Raw genomic sequence first — 14,823 nt, 5'->3', positions numbered from 1 at the left:
TACCGCAACAGAGCTTGAGCAATATTGCTTCGAAAGAATGAGCAAAAATTCCATTATCAAGATGTGCAATACCGACTTGAAGGCTACGGAGGATGACAACCATAATCCTGCCAGAGGTGATCCAACCAGGTTCAATCTTTGGGAGAGGGAATACTTGTATATTCAAATGCAGTTATAGTTAAATAAACCATCTAAGATGCAGTTTATTTATAGTTGTAATAGCAACAACAAGCACTGATGACCTCTTAAGACAATGCTGTTAATGCATAACCCTGTGTACTCTGCTGAAGTTTTTTAATAAAAAATAAAGCTAACAATGCTGCTGTTACAGCACTTACAGACTGTTCCTTAAATGTATACACCTTGTCTAAGAGGTGCTTGCAATCTTATTTTCATATATCATATTAATGGTAAACATTCAAGGTGTGCTCTTCCATGATTCAGAAAAACTCTTAAGTTTCATTAGAAGCAATTTGTCATTGAGCTCTAAGGCTGACAACAGCAAAACCTCCTCAAGCAGTTCAGCTGAGACGTTTAAAAACACTTATGCAAAAGAGAAGAGACCCGAGCCCGCATTCATTACTCAAAACCTTGTTCAAGTGTTGCGTTCTGAGATTTCAAAACAGCCTTCACTTGCGAGAGATCATCTTAAGTGGTGCTTCAGCTGGAGGGTCGCCAGCGATTAACATTCCTGCCTAACCTGTGCTGTTTTTTTGCCTTTGTTTTTTGTTTTTGTTTTGTTTTTCATGCCACGACAAAGTTCAGATGTAAGTTCCTTCAGATATACAAAAACTTGCAAATATACATTTTTTTGGAAAGAAATACTTTTATTCTGCAAGGATCCATTAAATTGATCAAAAGCATCAGCAAAGACTTTTACATTGTTGGAAACAATTTCTATTTCAAATAAATGATTTGAAATATATTATATTCATATTCAGAAATATATATTATATTCATTAAAGGATTAGTTCACTTTCAAATGAAAATTACCCCAGGCTTTACTCACCCTCAAGCCATCCTAGGTGTATATGACTTTCTTCCTTCTGATGAAAACAAGCGGAAAAATATTAATAAATATCCTGATGTTATCCAGCGTTACCAAACAAGTATGAGCTGAAGAAAGTGTCTCCATCCACATCCATCCATCATAAACATATTCCACACAGCTCCGGGGGGTTAATAAAGGCCTTCTGAAGTGAAGCGATGCGTTTGTGTAAAAAAAAAAAAAAAAAAAAAAAAAAGATATTTAACAAGTTATAAAGTAAAATATCTAGCTTCGCCAGATCGCCTTCCATATTCAACTTACGAAGTGTAAAACTCTCGCAGTTTAAAAAGCTTACGCTACGTCCTACGCCTTCCCTATTCAACTTACGGAAAAAGCTTAACTGACTTGATGCCAGTTTCGTTTTTTTCATAATTTGGTGGAAGCTAGATATTTTACTTCATAACTTGTTAAAAATATGGATAATTTTTTTTTACACAAACACATCACTTCGCTTCAGAAGGCCTTTATTAACCCCCCGGAGCCGTGTGGAATATGTTTATGATGGATGGATGTGGATGGAAGCACTTTCTTCAGCTCATACTCGTTGATCCTCACTCAATGCCATTAAAAAGCTCGGATGCGTCAGGATATTTATTAATATTTCTCTGATTGTGTTCATCAGAAAGAAGAAAGTCATATACACCTAGGATGGCTTGAGGGTGAGTAAAGCTTGGGGTAATTTTCATTTGAAAGTGAATCCTAAAAGGAAAAGTATCATAGCTTCCATATCAAGCAGCACAACTGTTTCCAACATTGTTAGGAAATTAGAATGATTTCTGAAGGATCATGTGACACTGAAGACTGTAGTAATGGCTGCTGAAAATTCAGCTTCCATCACAGAAATAAATCGCTTTAAAATATAATAAAATACAAAAGTTATATATATATATATATATATATATATATATATATATATATATATATATATATATATATATATATATATATATATAATTTCACATTATTGCTGTTTGCGTTTTGAAATGTGGAAAATATTAAATAATAATACAAATAAAATTAAACTATTCTCCAACAATATTATTTATTTATTTATTTATTGCTTCTTTATCTGATAGTTTAGTGAAGAGGGTTAGGAGGATAGACAGTCAGGATTCAAACCTGTGAGCACCCCAGCTCTGATGTGTTAAAAATACTACCGCTGCACCATGGCACAATGTCAGTTTTTAATATATTCTCCGTAATCGAGAAACATACATAGGTCCCCAAGTTTTACCTTTTTGCGGGATCACTAACTGTCCCACTGAAGGACGGAGGTGAGCAAAGTAGAAATGATCAGACAAAGAGTCAATTAACTGTTGATCCAGGTCCAGAAGCTCCACTCCTTGATAAGACGCAAGGACAGCCTCTACAACTGATTGGTTCTCGGCTCGTGACATGGTGCAAGTGGAGTAGACAACCACTCCTCCAGGACGCACTGCTGCTAGTGCCGAACTGACAAACAATAAAAAACACAACCAAACATTATTAACATTAAAGAGATATTATAAATGAGGGCACTTTCTAAAACTATGTTAGAAAAAGCAGTGGTGGTATTTGTTAATTGCAACTAAAACTATTAAAAACATTTTCATTAAGAGAAATAAAGCTGAGATAAAACATAATATAACTACTAATGGAAAACTTAAAAGGATTAGTTCACTTTCAAATGAAAATTAGCCCAAGCTTTACTCACCCTCAAGCCATCCTAGGTGTGTATGACTTTCTTCTTTCTGATGAACACAATCTGAGAAACATTAATAAATTGTATATAGACGCGATGCCAGTTTACACTTTTTTCGTAACTTCAATACGAAAGGTGGTCTGGCGGAAGCTAGATATTTTACTTCATAACTTGTTTATATATGGATATTTTTTTACACAAACGCATCGCTTCGCTTCACTTCAGAAGGCTTTATTAAACCCCCGGAGCTGTGTGGAATATGTTTATGATGGATGGATGTGGATGGAAGCATTTTCTTCAGCTCATACTCATTGGTCCCCTTCACTGCCATTATAAAGCTCGGATGCGTCAGGATATTTATTAATATTTCTCCAATTATGTTCATCAGAAAGAAGAAAGTCATGTACAGTGCTCAGCGTAAATGAGTACAGCCCCTTTGAAAAGTAACATTTTAAACAATATCTCAATGAACACAAAAACAATTTCCAAAATGTTGACAAAACTAAGTTTAATATAACATCTGTTTAACTTATAACATGAAATCAAGGTTAATAATATAACTTAGATTACACATTTTTCAGTTTTACTCAAATTAGGGTGATGCAAAAATGAGTACATCCCACAACAAAAACTACTACATCTAGTACTTTGTATGGCCTCCATGATTTTTAATGACAGCACCAAGTCTTCTAGGCATGGAATGAACAAGTTGGCGACATTTTGCAACATCTATCTTTTTCCATTCTTCAAGAATGACCTCTTTTAGAAACTGGATGCTGGATGGAGAGTGATGCTCAACTTGTCTCTTCAGAATTCCCCATAGGTGTTCGATTGGGTTCAGATCAGGAGCCACTGAATCACTTTCAACCTGTTCTTCTTCAGAAATCCAACAGTGGCCTTAGATGTGTGTTTAGGATCATTGTCATGTTGGAAAAGTGCACGACGACCAAGGGCACGGAGTGATGGTAGCATGTTCTCTTTCAGTATAGAGCAGTACATCTGTGAATTCATGATGCCATCAATGAAATGCAGCTCCCCGACACCAGCAGCACTCATGCAGCCCCACATAAGGACACTGCCACCACCATGTTTCACTGTAGGCACCATGCATTTTTCTTTGTATTCTTTGCGACGCCATACAGTTTTGAAGCCATCAGTTCCAAAAACTGAGTATAGAGTCCCAGTAGTCTTCATCTTTGTCAGCATGGGCCCTGGCAAACTCTAGGCGGCTTTTTTGTGCCTGGGCTTTAAGAGAGGCTTCTTTCGTGGACGGCACCCATGCATGCCATTCCTCTGCAGTGTACGCCGTATTGTGTCATGGGAAATAGTCACCCCAGTTTGGCTTTCTACTTCTTAAGATAACTGCAGTGAACTTGCATGCCGATTTTCTTCAACCCTTCTCATCAGAAGATGCTCCTGTCGAGGTGTTAACTTCCTGTGGACGACCTGGACGTCTCTGTGAGATGGTTGCAGTTCCATCTTTTTTAAATGTTTGTACCACTTTTGCTACAGTATTCTGACTGATAAGTAAAGCTTTGCTGATCTTCTTGTAGCCTTCACCTTTCTGGTGTAAAGAAATTATTTTCTTTCTCAGGTCTTGTGGTATTTCTCTTCCATGTGGTGCCATTGCTGACAGCATGAAACGGGAAGGGGTTTTAGCACCACTTTATAGTCAACTGTCTGCTGGACACCTGTGTAATGAATAATTAGACTCGCCTGTGGTTGAATTCTTGTTAAATTAGACATTTGTAGTCTAAAATTGAGCTTTGCTCCAGAGACTTTCAGTGGGGTGTACTCATTTTTGCATCACCCTAATTTGAGTAAAACTGAAAATTTTGTTCTCTAAGTTATATTATTAACCTTACTTTTATGTTATAAGTTAAACAGATGTTATATAAAACTTAGTCTTGTCAACATTTTGGAAATTGTTTTTGTGTTCATTGAGATATTGTTTAAAATGTTACTTTACTCATTTACGCTGAGCACTGTATTAAAACAGCATAATAGGGACATTTTAAGTTAAGTACTAAAACTAAAAATGGCAAAAGCACACAACAAATTTACTAAAACTTACTAAAATGTTGCAAATGTTATCACTTCTTTAGTGTCACAGTTTTAAAGAATTGTCAATTTTTTGTAAAAAGCAGGAAACCATGAAACAACAGTGTCATGCATTAAATTTCGTACATATCTAAATATTGTTTTTGGTCATTAAATTTAGTTTACAATAAAAAAAAAAAAAAAGGCTTTTTAAACCGTTCATGTCAAAATTATGCCTTCATTTTTGTACAATTAAAATTTTTTCATAATATCGAGAAAGTCAAGATCATAGAACTTTGCTCAAATGAAATAGAAAGACAAATAATGAAGCAGCTTTGTTCATCATTGTCTACTTGCCCACACGAGTGTGTGTGTGTGTGTGTGTGTGTGGGAGTTCCAGTTATAGATATTTACCAGAGCAGCTCCTTCTGTAAGAGTGGTAGTTGAGTTCTCTCCTTCAGCCACATTTCCCCTTGGTGGGTATCAGGGGTATAAAGCCAACTCCGGTCATTAGAGCACGGGGCATCTACAAGCACCTGACACACAGGGACAGAGCAACGCACACAGACAAACACACATCAGAGAGCAGGTTTTAACTCCGCAGGGAGGAAAAAAACAGTGTACGAGACTGAAGGGGAATATTTCATGTTCACCTGGGGGATGGTGAACATAACACAAAGAGGAAAGCAGAAGGACAGCAGGGACCTGCCGGTATCGGCCTCATTAGCTCTTTAAAAGAACCAACACACTCACACCATCCTTTGTGAGACCGGCTGAGTAAATGAGAGAGTAGCTGAAGTAGAGAGAGAGAGGTACAGTGGAAACACCACACACACCTGGGGCTAATAATCTCAAAACACACCTGAGCTAGAATCTTCTACAGTGGTTAAACAAACAACTAACGCAAGCAGCAAGAATCTCCCTGAAAGATTCAGATGAGCAATAGACACGACTGAATGAAAAATCCCAGCCATCCTTTCTCCAAACCTCTCTCTCTCTCAGGAAATCCAGCGGCCCCATACCCACCAAACCCCTCGTTCCTTGCTCTAGCTAAGCTCATCTTTCTCTGTTTCCTTTGAGACTACTCTCTCCTCATTAGAACTGGCTGAAACTGCCTTGTCAAGCTGACAATTGAGCCTCACTGTTTTTCTCCCTGCCAGCTTTGTATTAGAGGCCTCTTAATTCTCTCTCTTAGCTCTGCTGCCTGTCTGGCTAAAAGAATGCCGGGGGGCACTCTGGAGACCGACGTCACTAAAGGACATGATGGTGTAGAAAGACCCCCGTGGGCCTGACAATGTTATCTAGGAACGGCGGCATGTTCAAGAGGAAGAGCTGAACCTGTTACCCTCATCTAAGTGCCAGCACTGATAAAGTGATTCGATTATGGGCGTCAGAGACATATTCATTTGACATTTTGGGACAGGAGGTTTCATCATCACAGCTTGAATGCGTACCTGTGTCCCCTCCATCGAGGGTCCCAGGGACCTTAAGCATCTGTCCAATGTGAATGGAGGTCAGTGAGAGTAAAACAACAACACTGCCACCTTCTGGTTGAATCGGTGCATCACAGCCATGTACTTATACATACAATTCACTGCAGTTTCCAGCAGAAATGAAAAGTAGTGGCAGTAAAACACCAACAACTTTTATTCCTTTTCACACAAATTATGATTACAGCAGCAGATTATTAATTATTAAAGACTTTCCTGTGGTTCCTTGCACAGTACTATGTTATGACCTCAAAACACTTTTAATATGTTGCATGATTCATACACTAATCCATTTTGAAGTTTGCATCACATAATCAGACAGCTCCATATGTATAGTTACGTAATCAGATTACTTTTTTCAAGTAACTAGTAAAGCACAAATATATTCAGTATTCCTCAAAATGAATAAAAACAGTGAAATGCAAAATTTTACGCCAACAAACGCTGATTAACCATGTACAGGTAATAAGCAAATTTTACGCCTGTAATAATTAACTATATTAAATTGCACAAATATACTTCACGTATTTGATGTCTTTGCTGCTGACCTTCAATGATCTAATTCACCCATACTAATAAGCAAAAATGACTTTAGATTAGATTTAGAAATAAGAGTGTTGAACTTCCTTCTCCTGTATCCTATTCTTCTTTAATCCAGAACGGCAGTACAGCTGAAAGGTTTGTTTGAGCTGCGTCCTCTACTGTACTGTACTTTTCTCAGCCCAGGTGAGAAAAGTAACGCAAATGTAACACATTACTTTTCATAAAAAGTAACTAAGTAATGCAATTAGTTCCTTTTTTTAGGGAGTAACACAACATTGTAATGCAATTACTTTTAAAAGTATCTTTCCCCAACACTGGCTTTAGCAAATGGAAAGTTTAGGAAAGGATTTAATGTAGCTGGGACATTATTTTCAGAAGCAATAGAGCATTAACCTTTTAGTGCAACTCACTGGACATTTAATTTTTCGACCTGGGGTGGAAAATTTCCAGTAAATTTCCGGAAACTTTCCAGAAACTTTCAATGGGAAATTAAGATGGGGAATTTTGAGAATATTCCAAGTTAGACACTTAAAGGAATAGTTCACCCAAAAATGAAAACATTTATTCCTTTACATCATTTACTTAGCAGAGTAATGATGCGTTATCATATACAAACAAACATTTTGTTTGGTCATAAGCAGACATGCATGCAACTAATACAAATTTTAAAAATAAAATTTTTAACTGTACCCAGCATAATCATGTAGTTTTGGGGATCTATTGGCTGTAGGTAACTGCTGAAACTGAGGTGAATAGACTTCATACACTTTATGACTTTGGGACTAGTTGGCTAATGACTAAAGAAGTGAAACTAGCAGCAAAGTTAGCAGCGATCTGGGGCGCTTTTTGGTCACAGACTAGTTATACTGTTAACGTGACCAGTGAGGTTCAGTCTTGTACTGTAGTGTGCACTTGGCTTATTCAAGTTTTTGAGCATAGAGCGGTACTCAAGGATGTATATTTTTTTTTATAAGGCATTATACTTGTGAAGACCATAAATATATAATTATAATTATTAGTGAAAAATTTCCAGGATTTTTTTCTTTCAAACCAAGATTATGCTACAAGATTTCAACTACATTTAATTTCCCTGTTATAGGCTAACCTGCAATTTTGCAAATTTCCCGATTGTTCCCTTTAATTCTTATTAATTCCCATAAATCCCCATTAATTTGCATATATTCCGATTAATTCCCATGGAAAGTTTCCATCTTTGAAAATTACCGGAATTTTGCAACCCTACGTACAACATCCAACATAATAAAACAATGCCAGATTCACGTTCATCTGTTTCGGATAAAGCTGAACATGCTTTCAGTGCCAGCCACTGGACATTTCACTTTAAAAGTGATGTGAAACGTGCAAGAAGCAACATAATACCATTTTGCAGATATGTCGCCACAGGGATGTTTTTCCAGTGAGCCTCTGTTGAAAAAAATTAACTTCTCCTAGCATCGCAGCCACCCTGAGCCGTTTTCATTTAAATCCATCACGACACCTCCTGTCGCATTGTGTATTCGTTTACCTTTCTGCTCAGTGGCCCGACTCTTCTCTCACCGCCAGAAGAGGATAATACTCAGTCAGCAGTATCTGCGAACCTTAAAAGCGCTATATTCACTGCTTGATTGGCATGTTTGGCCTGGAGGGCTGCTAGTGACCTGCCTAGTGTCTCGTCACCCCGTGATGAGTGGGAAAAAAATGCGTACATATGCAGCTTTGCCTTCAAATGACTGAGTGTGCAGAAAACCTCTATTCCACCTTGCAGCTTTTTGGTTGCTTTGAGATGGAAAGTAAGGGCTTGCACTAAGTGTTACGCCAACTGTGATAAATGAGGGAGTTTGGAGCCAGCATCGCTTCTCATGTGAGTGTCACTCTGACATTCACAAACAAGTTTTTTTTCACCCAAACACTTGGATGGATGACATTCAGGGGAGGTTAATTCAGTGCATTTAGCTTCTGCGGTTAACAGAATCTAACAAATGTTAGGTAATGTTATATGAAGAAGTCATTTGATGATTCATTCTGGGTAAATATCAGGGCTTAAAATAGCTAAATGATAGCTTAAAGGTTGTTGTTTTAATGGCTGTGGCAGATGAGCAGAGGTGAGTGTGGTACCTTGTCGTAAGCCCCTGGCCGCACGCTGCCAATGCTCCGGCCATCCAGGTGAGTCACTGAAAGTAGATGTCGTAGTGTAGGAGGAAAATATGATTCAAAAGTCTTCAGTAGCCAATCATATCTGTGCTTATCCAGCTCATTACTGTGCAAGAGACCTGAAAGTTAACCCAAAAAAATAAAAAAATAAAAAAATCACAAAAATCAAATTGTAGGGTACAACAAACAGTCAATTACATTTAAAAGGGTAATTTAATGAAAAATGGATTTTTCTTTCATATTTTAAATTAAAAGTTTCATTTACTACATAAGTACTACATGTACTTAAACATCCAAGTCAAAGAAATGGAAATGCTGCATTTGTTTGATCATATGTGACCCTGAACCACAAAACCAGTCATAAGTCGCACGGGTATATTTGTAGCAATAGCCAACAATACATTGTATGGGTCAAAATTATCGATTTTTCTTTTATACCAAAAATCATTAGGATATTAAGTAAAGATCATGTTCCATGAAGATATTTTGTAAATTTACAACCGTAAATATATAAAAAAAAATATTTTTGTGAGTGGATATGCATTGCTAAGGACAACTTTAAAGGCGATTTTCTCAATATTTAGATTTTTTTTTGCACCCTCAGATTTCAGATTTTCAAATAGTTGTATCTCGGCCAAATATTGGCCTATCCTAACAATACATAAATGGAAAGCTACCATACATAATACCATACATAAATGGAAAGTTTATTTATTCAGCTTTCAGATGATGTATAAATCTCAATTTCAAATTTTTTATGACTGGTTTTGTGGTCCAGGGTCACATATATTACAGTAAAAAAGTAATATTATGAAATATTTCAATTTAACATAACTTTTTCTATTTTAATATTTACATTTTTAAAATTATTTTAAATTAATAATTTTAAAAATGTAATTTTATTCCTCTGATAGCAGTGTCAGTGTCGCATGATCCTTCAGAAATCATTCTAATATGCTGATTTTTTTTTTCATTTTACAAGACCTTTGATAATCATAGTGCAATCATTTATTAGTGAAGTTGCATTATTTTTCACTTTGACAGACTAGATTGTAGTTGTCCCATCATGCTCGATTTTTATGCATCAGTAAAATACTGTAATGCATTTTTAATGTCTTTGATATCACATAAAAAGAATCATGTAGCGCCAAATGTGAGTCCAAAATCCCATGTTAAAAAAGCTTTCTATATGCGTAAACCCAACATGAAATCAAATAGAAAGAAAAAAAAAAGGAGTCCGCACATGACGAATTGGGGCAAAAGCTCACCACAAATATTTTATTATAATTTCACAAAGGTTGTTGTTTTTGGTTTTATAATGTCAATAAAGTTTTGGTTTATAATGACATTTTTTTGGTGAGCTTTTGCCCCAATTCTTCATGTGCGGATCCATTTTTTCGTACTTTGATATCACAGGAATGTATGTGGAAAGAACCTTTTGTAATCTTATCAAGCAATGTGTTGTGGGCTCTTGGTCTTTTCATGCCCTCACAACATAAATAAGACCATTTTATTCATTATTTAATGAATAAAATTCAGTAACACTTTTTGTCCACTTAGACATTCTACTAACTATACGTAACTTTGCAACTACAAGTCAACTAGCAGTCATTACAGTATTAGCAGATGTCTTAATATCTGCTGACACTTTATTTTGATACTCCCCCAACAAACATTCTACAGACTATAAATAACTTTGCAACATGTCAACTTATTCTACTAACCCTAACCTAACCATCTACTAATACTCTAATGACAGTTAGTTGATTTGTAGTTCCAAATTAATTAGAGTTAGTTGACATGTAGTTGCAAAGTTAGCTATTAGAATGTGGACTTATTCTGTGACAACTTATTTACATTGTGATTATTATTATTATTATTTTTTATACATTTTGGGACTTTTTATTTAGAAAACAAAAAGGTTCTGTCTACAAAATCAAATGGAATGCAAAAACTTTGAAGCTCAATATCTCAAAACCGCTCAGAATGCAGATAGAACCTTATAATTCCAAGGTGGTGCTCTCTATTTTCACAGAGGTGCTTTAAAACTTCACAATTATCTGTCATTGCTTTTAAAATTTCAAGAACATAAAATAATAATACTACTACTAATAATAATAATGCAATATAATTACATATGTACACTTACTACACTACTGATCAGCAGTTTATGGTTAGGGTTTAAGTTTTTTTTAAAGAAATGAATATACTTATTCAGCAAAGATGAATTAAATTATAATTATTAATTATTATTAATAAATTGATCAAACTGACAAATAAAGACATATACAAATAAAGCTGTTCTTTTGACCTTTAGTAAAAAAAAAAAAAAAAAAAAAGTATCACAATTTCAGCAAAAATATTAAGCAGCACAACTGTTTTCAACATTAATATCAAAAAGACATGTTTACTGAGCAGCAAATCAGCATATTAGAATGATTTCTGAAGGACACTGTGACACTGAAGACTGGAGTAATGATACTGAAAACTCAGCTTTGCCATCACATGAATAAATTGCATTTTAATATTTAAAAAATAGAAAACAGTTACTTTAAATTGTAATAATAATTCACAATATTACTGCTTTTTACTGTATTTTTGATAAACAAAATGCAGCATTGGTGAGCATAAGATATGATGATATTACATAGTGTTTCATCATTTCAGATGAATTAGTCATTAGTCCTGACTCTAGACTAGGTTTGTAACTTACCAGGAGTGGCTGCCTGTAATATGGCCAGACTTTTCCCCCCAGGAGCAGCACAGAGATCAAGCACATTTTCTCCTTCCTTCACATTCAAAGTCAGTACTGGGAGAAGAGAGGCTGCATTCAGGAGGTAATACTGTTTTAACCAGCCTGGGTGGTGGCCTTGGGTGGGAATACGCACTGGATCCCGATGAATAAAACACTGCAGGGGGATGTGTGTCGTATGGGACTGGGATTCAGGATGTGTCTGTGGAAGGAGGTTTGTGTATCCAAGTGCTGTGAAACACTGCTTGAGGTTTGTAAGGTCACTGAAGCGATTAAGCAGGACACCGTATTGCCATGAGAGTGGATTCAGAAGCACATCCCTGAAGACATCAAACATTTATGTGGGCTTATTTCAGAGATTGTTTAATATAATACACTTCTGTAAAGCAGGTAAAATCTTACATTTCCAGAAAGCTAATATTTACAAAAAAGTACTGTGGAAGTTTGGTAACACTACAATAAGGTCTCATTTGTTAACATTAGTTGCCATAACTAACATAAACTAACAATGAGCAATATGCCTATATATAAATATATATATATATATTTTTTTTTACAGCATTTATTAATCTTAGTTAATGTTCACCATATTCTTTTTAGTTCACAGTGCATTAATAATGTATTAGTAAATGCTGGGATTAACATTAACTAATAAATATTTTAGACGTATTGTTCATTGTTAGTTCATGTTAACAAATGAAACCTTATGTACCCATTGTTTTAAATGTAAAACTATAATACCCTTTAGTTAGGGAAGCATGCTAAAAATGAAGAATGAAAACATTTTTACAGTATTTTACAGAATGATTATTTTGAAAAATCATATTGCCCACCTTGCACTACACCACTGCTCTCCAAGCTCTTCACTGTACTGTGCATCAAAATGCTTCAGTACAGTCTTACAAACTTGCCTCTGAGGTTTAGATTTACACTGTGCTGCAAGCTGATGAGGTGAAAAACAATTTAAACAATTAAAAATATTTTTAAAAAAAAAAATTAAAATAATAAAAAATAAGAATGATGATTATAACTAGATATTTGCTGATACATATAAAATATATTTATAAAGTGTTTTTTTTTTCCCCTGCATAGACGTGTTCTATATACCCTCGTGTTTAGTCCGCTCACCGTGTTAGTGACTGTGCATTGACCATGAGACGAGTCGATCAGAACACACGTAAAAGACTTCAGAGCGAGAAGAGGACTGCTTGAAAATCCCTTAATACAGCATAATTTTGAAGAAAACATTGATATTGGTATACCGTATTTATTGTCCGTCTTCTTAATGTATTCCCCCAGAAACGTGGATTATGATATTAGTTCCGTGTTTCTGTGTTTACTTACTTGTTGTGAAATAAAGTCCTTACACTTTTTCTGCAGGTGCCCTTGTTACAATTGTATACAAACACGTACTGAGTAAAATTAATTAACAACATGTTGCCTGCTTATTATAATTAGGGTTTGGTTTAGGGTTATACATAATTTACTGTTATTTCATTAGTAGTAGAATACATGTAAGATGTGTAATGGACACTGTAAAATAAAGAGTTACCATATATTGTAGGTTGTAGTTACTTGTTAAATTTGAAGTACATAAATCAGGGTTCCCACTCTTTCATGAACACCAGATTTAAGGACTCTTTAAAGCACCGTTTATTTTATATCAAGCACCTATCAAATTCACATCACATATGGAGCGTCATGAAAGACCTCTTACAGTATTTAACATTTTAATCCTCCTATTGCATTTGCATCCATTTTAACCCAGAAGAGGTACAGAATCATTTGTACATTAATTTTGGAAATGTATTAAAACCGTTTGCAGCTTTCTTATCCCTAATGTTAACAATTATTCCATACTAGTTTTGGTTTTCATTTTTTATGAATCATTACTTGAGTAAAAACATTATAATATAGAGAGAATATTATAAAAATATATTTTGCAATTGAGTGGGGAAAAAAAAGGATTATATGGATCGTAATTGTGGCTTAAAGTCAGAATATATACAATATATTATAGATATAAGCTTGCAATTCTGAGAAAAGAAAGTCAGAATTGAGAGATATAAATGAGCACTTCTGAGAAAAAAAACAAAAAAATCAGAATTGCAATTTATATATCACAATTCTGATTTTATAAGACACAATTGTGGCTTTATAATCACGCAATTCTGACTTTTTAAAGGGACAGTTCACCCAAAAATGAAAATTCTGTCATCATTTATTCACCCTCAAGTTGTTCCAAACCTGTATGAATTTCATTGTTCTGCTGAACACAAAGAAAGATATTTGGAAGAATGTCAGTAACCAAACAGATCTCGCCCCCCATTGACTACCATAGTAATTATTTTTCCTATGGTACACATGGAAACTGATTGTAAAATAATATTCCAAAACAAATATATTAGGAATAAGAGGGGCATGTTATAATTTTCACAAAATTTATTTCAAATTTAATTCAAGCACTTTCAAGGACCAATATTTGTTTTCAAGTACTTTCCCGGCCTTGAATTAATGTGTCTGAAATTCAAGTACTTTCAAGGCGCGTGGGAACCCTGATAAATAAGTACTGAGTAATAATAGTTAACATGTTGCCAAAATAACCCAAATTGGGTTGTTTTTAACCCAGCATTTTTTAGAGTGTACTTACTTTAGGTTTAGGGTTTGTAATTTTGCTTAACTGTCTTGTAAAAGTCTCTTTGGGCAAAAGTAGACCTATTTGTTAAATGTTAAAGAAATAATAGTTGAAAGAAGCTTTGCAGGATTTACAATTACTGGCCTAACTGGAAGGCCAAATAATGGAGGAAGACCTGAAAGAAGTGTAATGGCGTTCTATGGAGGTAATAATGTTAATATTTTAAAACCTAGTTTAAAAAAAATCAGTATAAAACATGAAATATACCAAGTTATTTCAAAAGGGTTTTACATTTTGTTACACTTTCTGATTGCACTTTTGCCATGTAATCTCAGATCCCCAAAAGTTTCTCCAAATTACAGACTTTCCCTTTCAATTTTAATATCATCCTTGCAAAAAAAAAAAAAAAAAAAAATAAAATTTGAACTACAAGTGTCGGCATCTTTCTTTCTTTGTTGCCATGAATCATACAGCAATCATCTC

General features: G+C 35.0%; 1 protein-coding gene across 1 annotated transcript; it reads right to left on the bottom strand.

The window, feature by feature from the left end:
- Positions 1–806: 806 nt before the first annotated feature.
- nsun3 (NOP2/Sun RNA methyltransferase 3) lies at positions 807–13,020 on the bottom strand. The gene is made up of 6 exons (XM_051908902.1): positions 12,834–13,020; positions 12,539–12,648; positions 11,667–12,025; positions 8,918–9,072; positions 5,184–5,305; positions 807–2,500 (listed from the first exon to the last, which is right to left on the bottom strand). Exons 1-6 carry the CDS (start codon positions 12,951–12,953, stop codon positions 2,233–2,235), a joined length of 1,134 nt encoding a protein of 377 aa, XP_051764862.1. The 5' UTR covers positions 12,954–13,020; the 3' UTR covers positions 807–2,232.
- Between the last annotated feature and the right edge of the window lie 1,803 nt (positions 13,021–14,823).

The sequence above is a fragment of the Ctenopharyngodon idella genome, chromosome 1 (assembly GCF_019924925.1).
Source record: "Ctenopharyngodon idella isolate HZGC_01 chromosome 1, HZGC01, whole genome shotgun sequence".
Taxonomy (NCBI): Eukaryota; Metazoa; Chordata; class Actinopteri; order Cypriniformes; family Xenocyprididae; genus Ctenopharyngodon; species Ctenopharyngodon idella.
This window is presented reverse-complemented; position numbering and strand designations above follow the sequence as displayed.

Bases quoted from the DNA above. Each gene is read 5' to 3' on its own strand.
- nsun3 (XM_051908902.1), bottom strand. From the start codon at position 12,953: ATGTTTTCTTCAAAATTATGCTGTATTAAGGGATTTTCAAGCAGTCCT. The intron at 12,649-12,833 runs GTGAGCGGACTA...TCACCTCATCAG, and splicing joins AATGCACAGTCACTAACACG to CTTGCAGCACAGTGTAAATC. The intron at 2,501-5,183 runs GTAAATATCTAT...ATTGTTTGTCAG, and splicing joins TTACAGAAGGAGCTGCTCTG to TTCGGCACTAGCAGCAGTGC.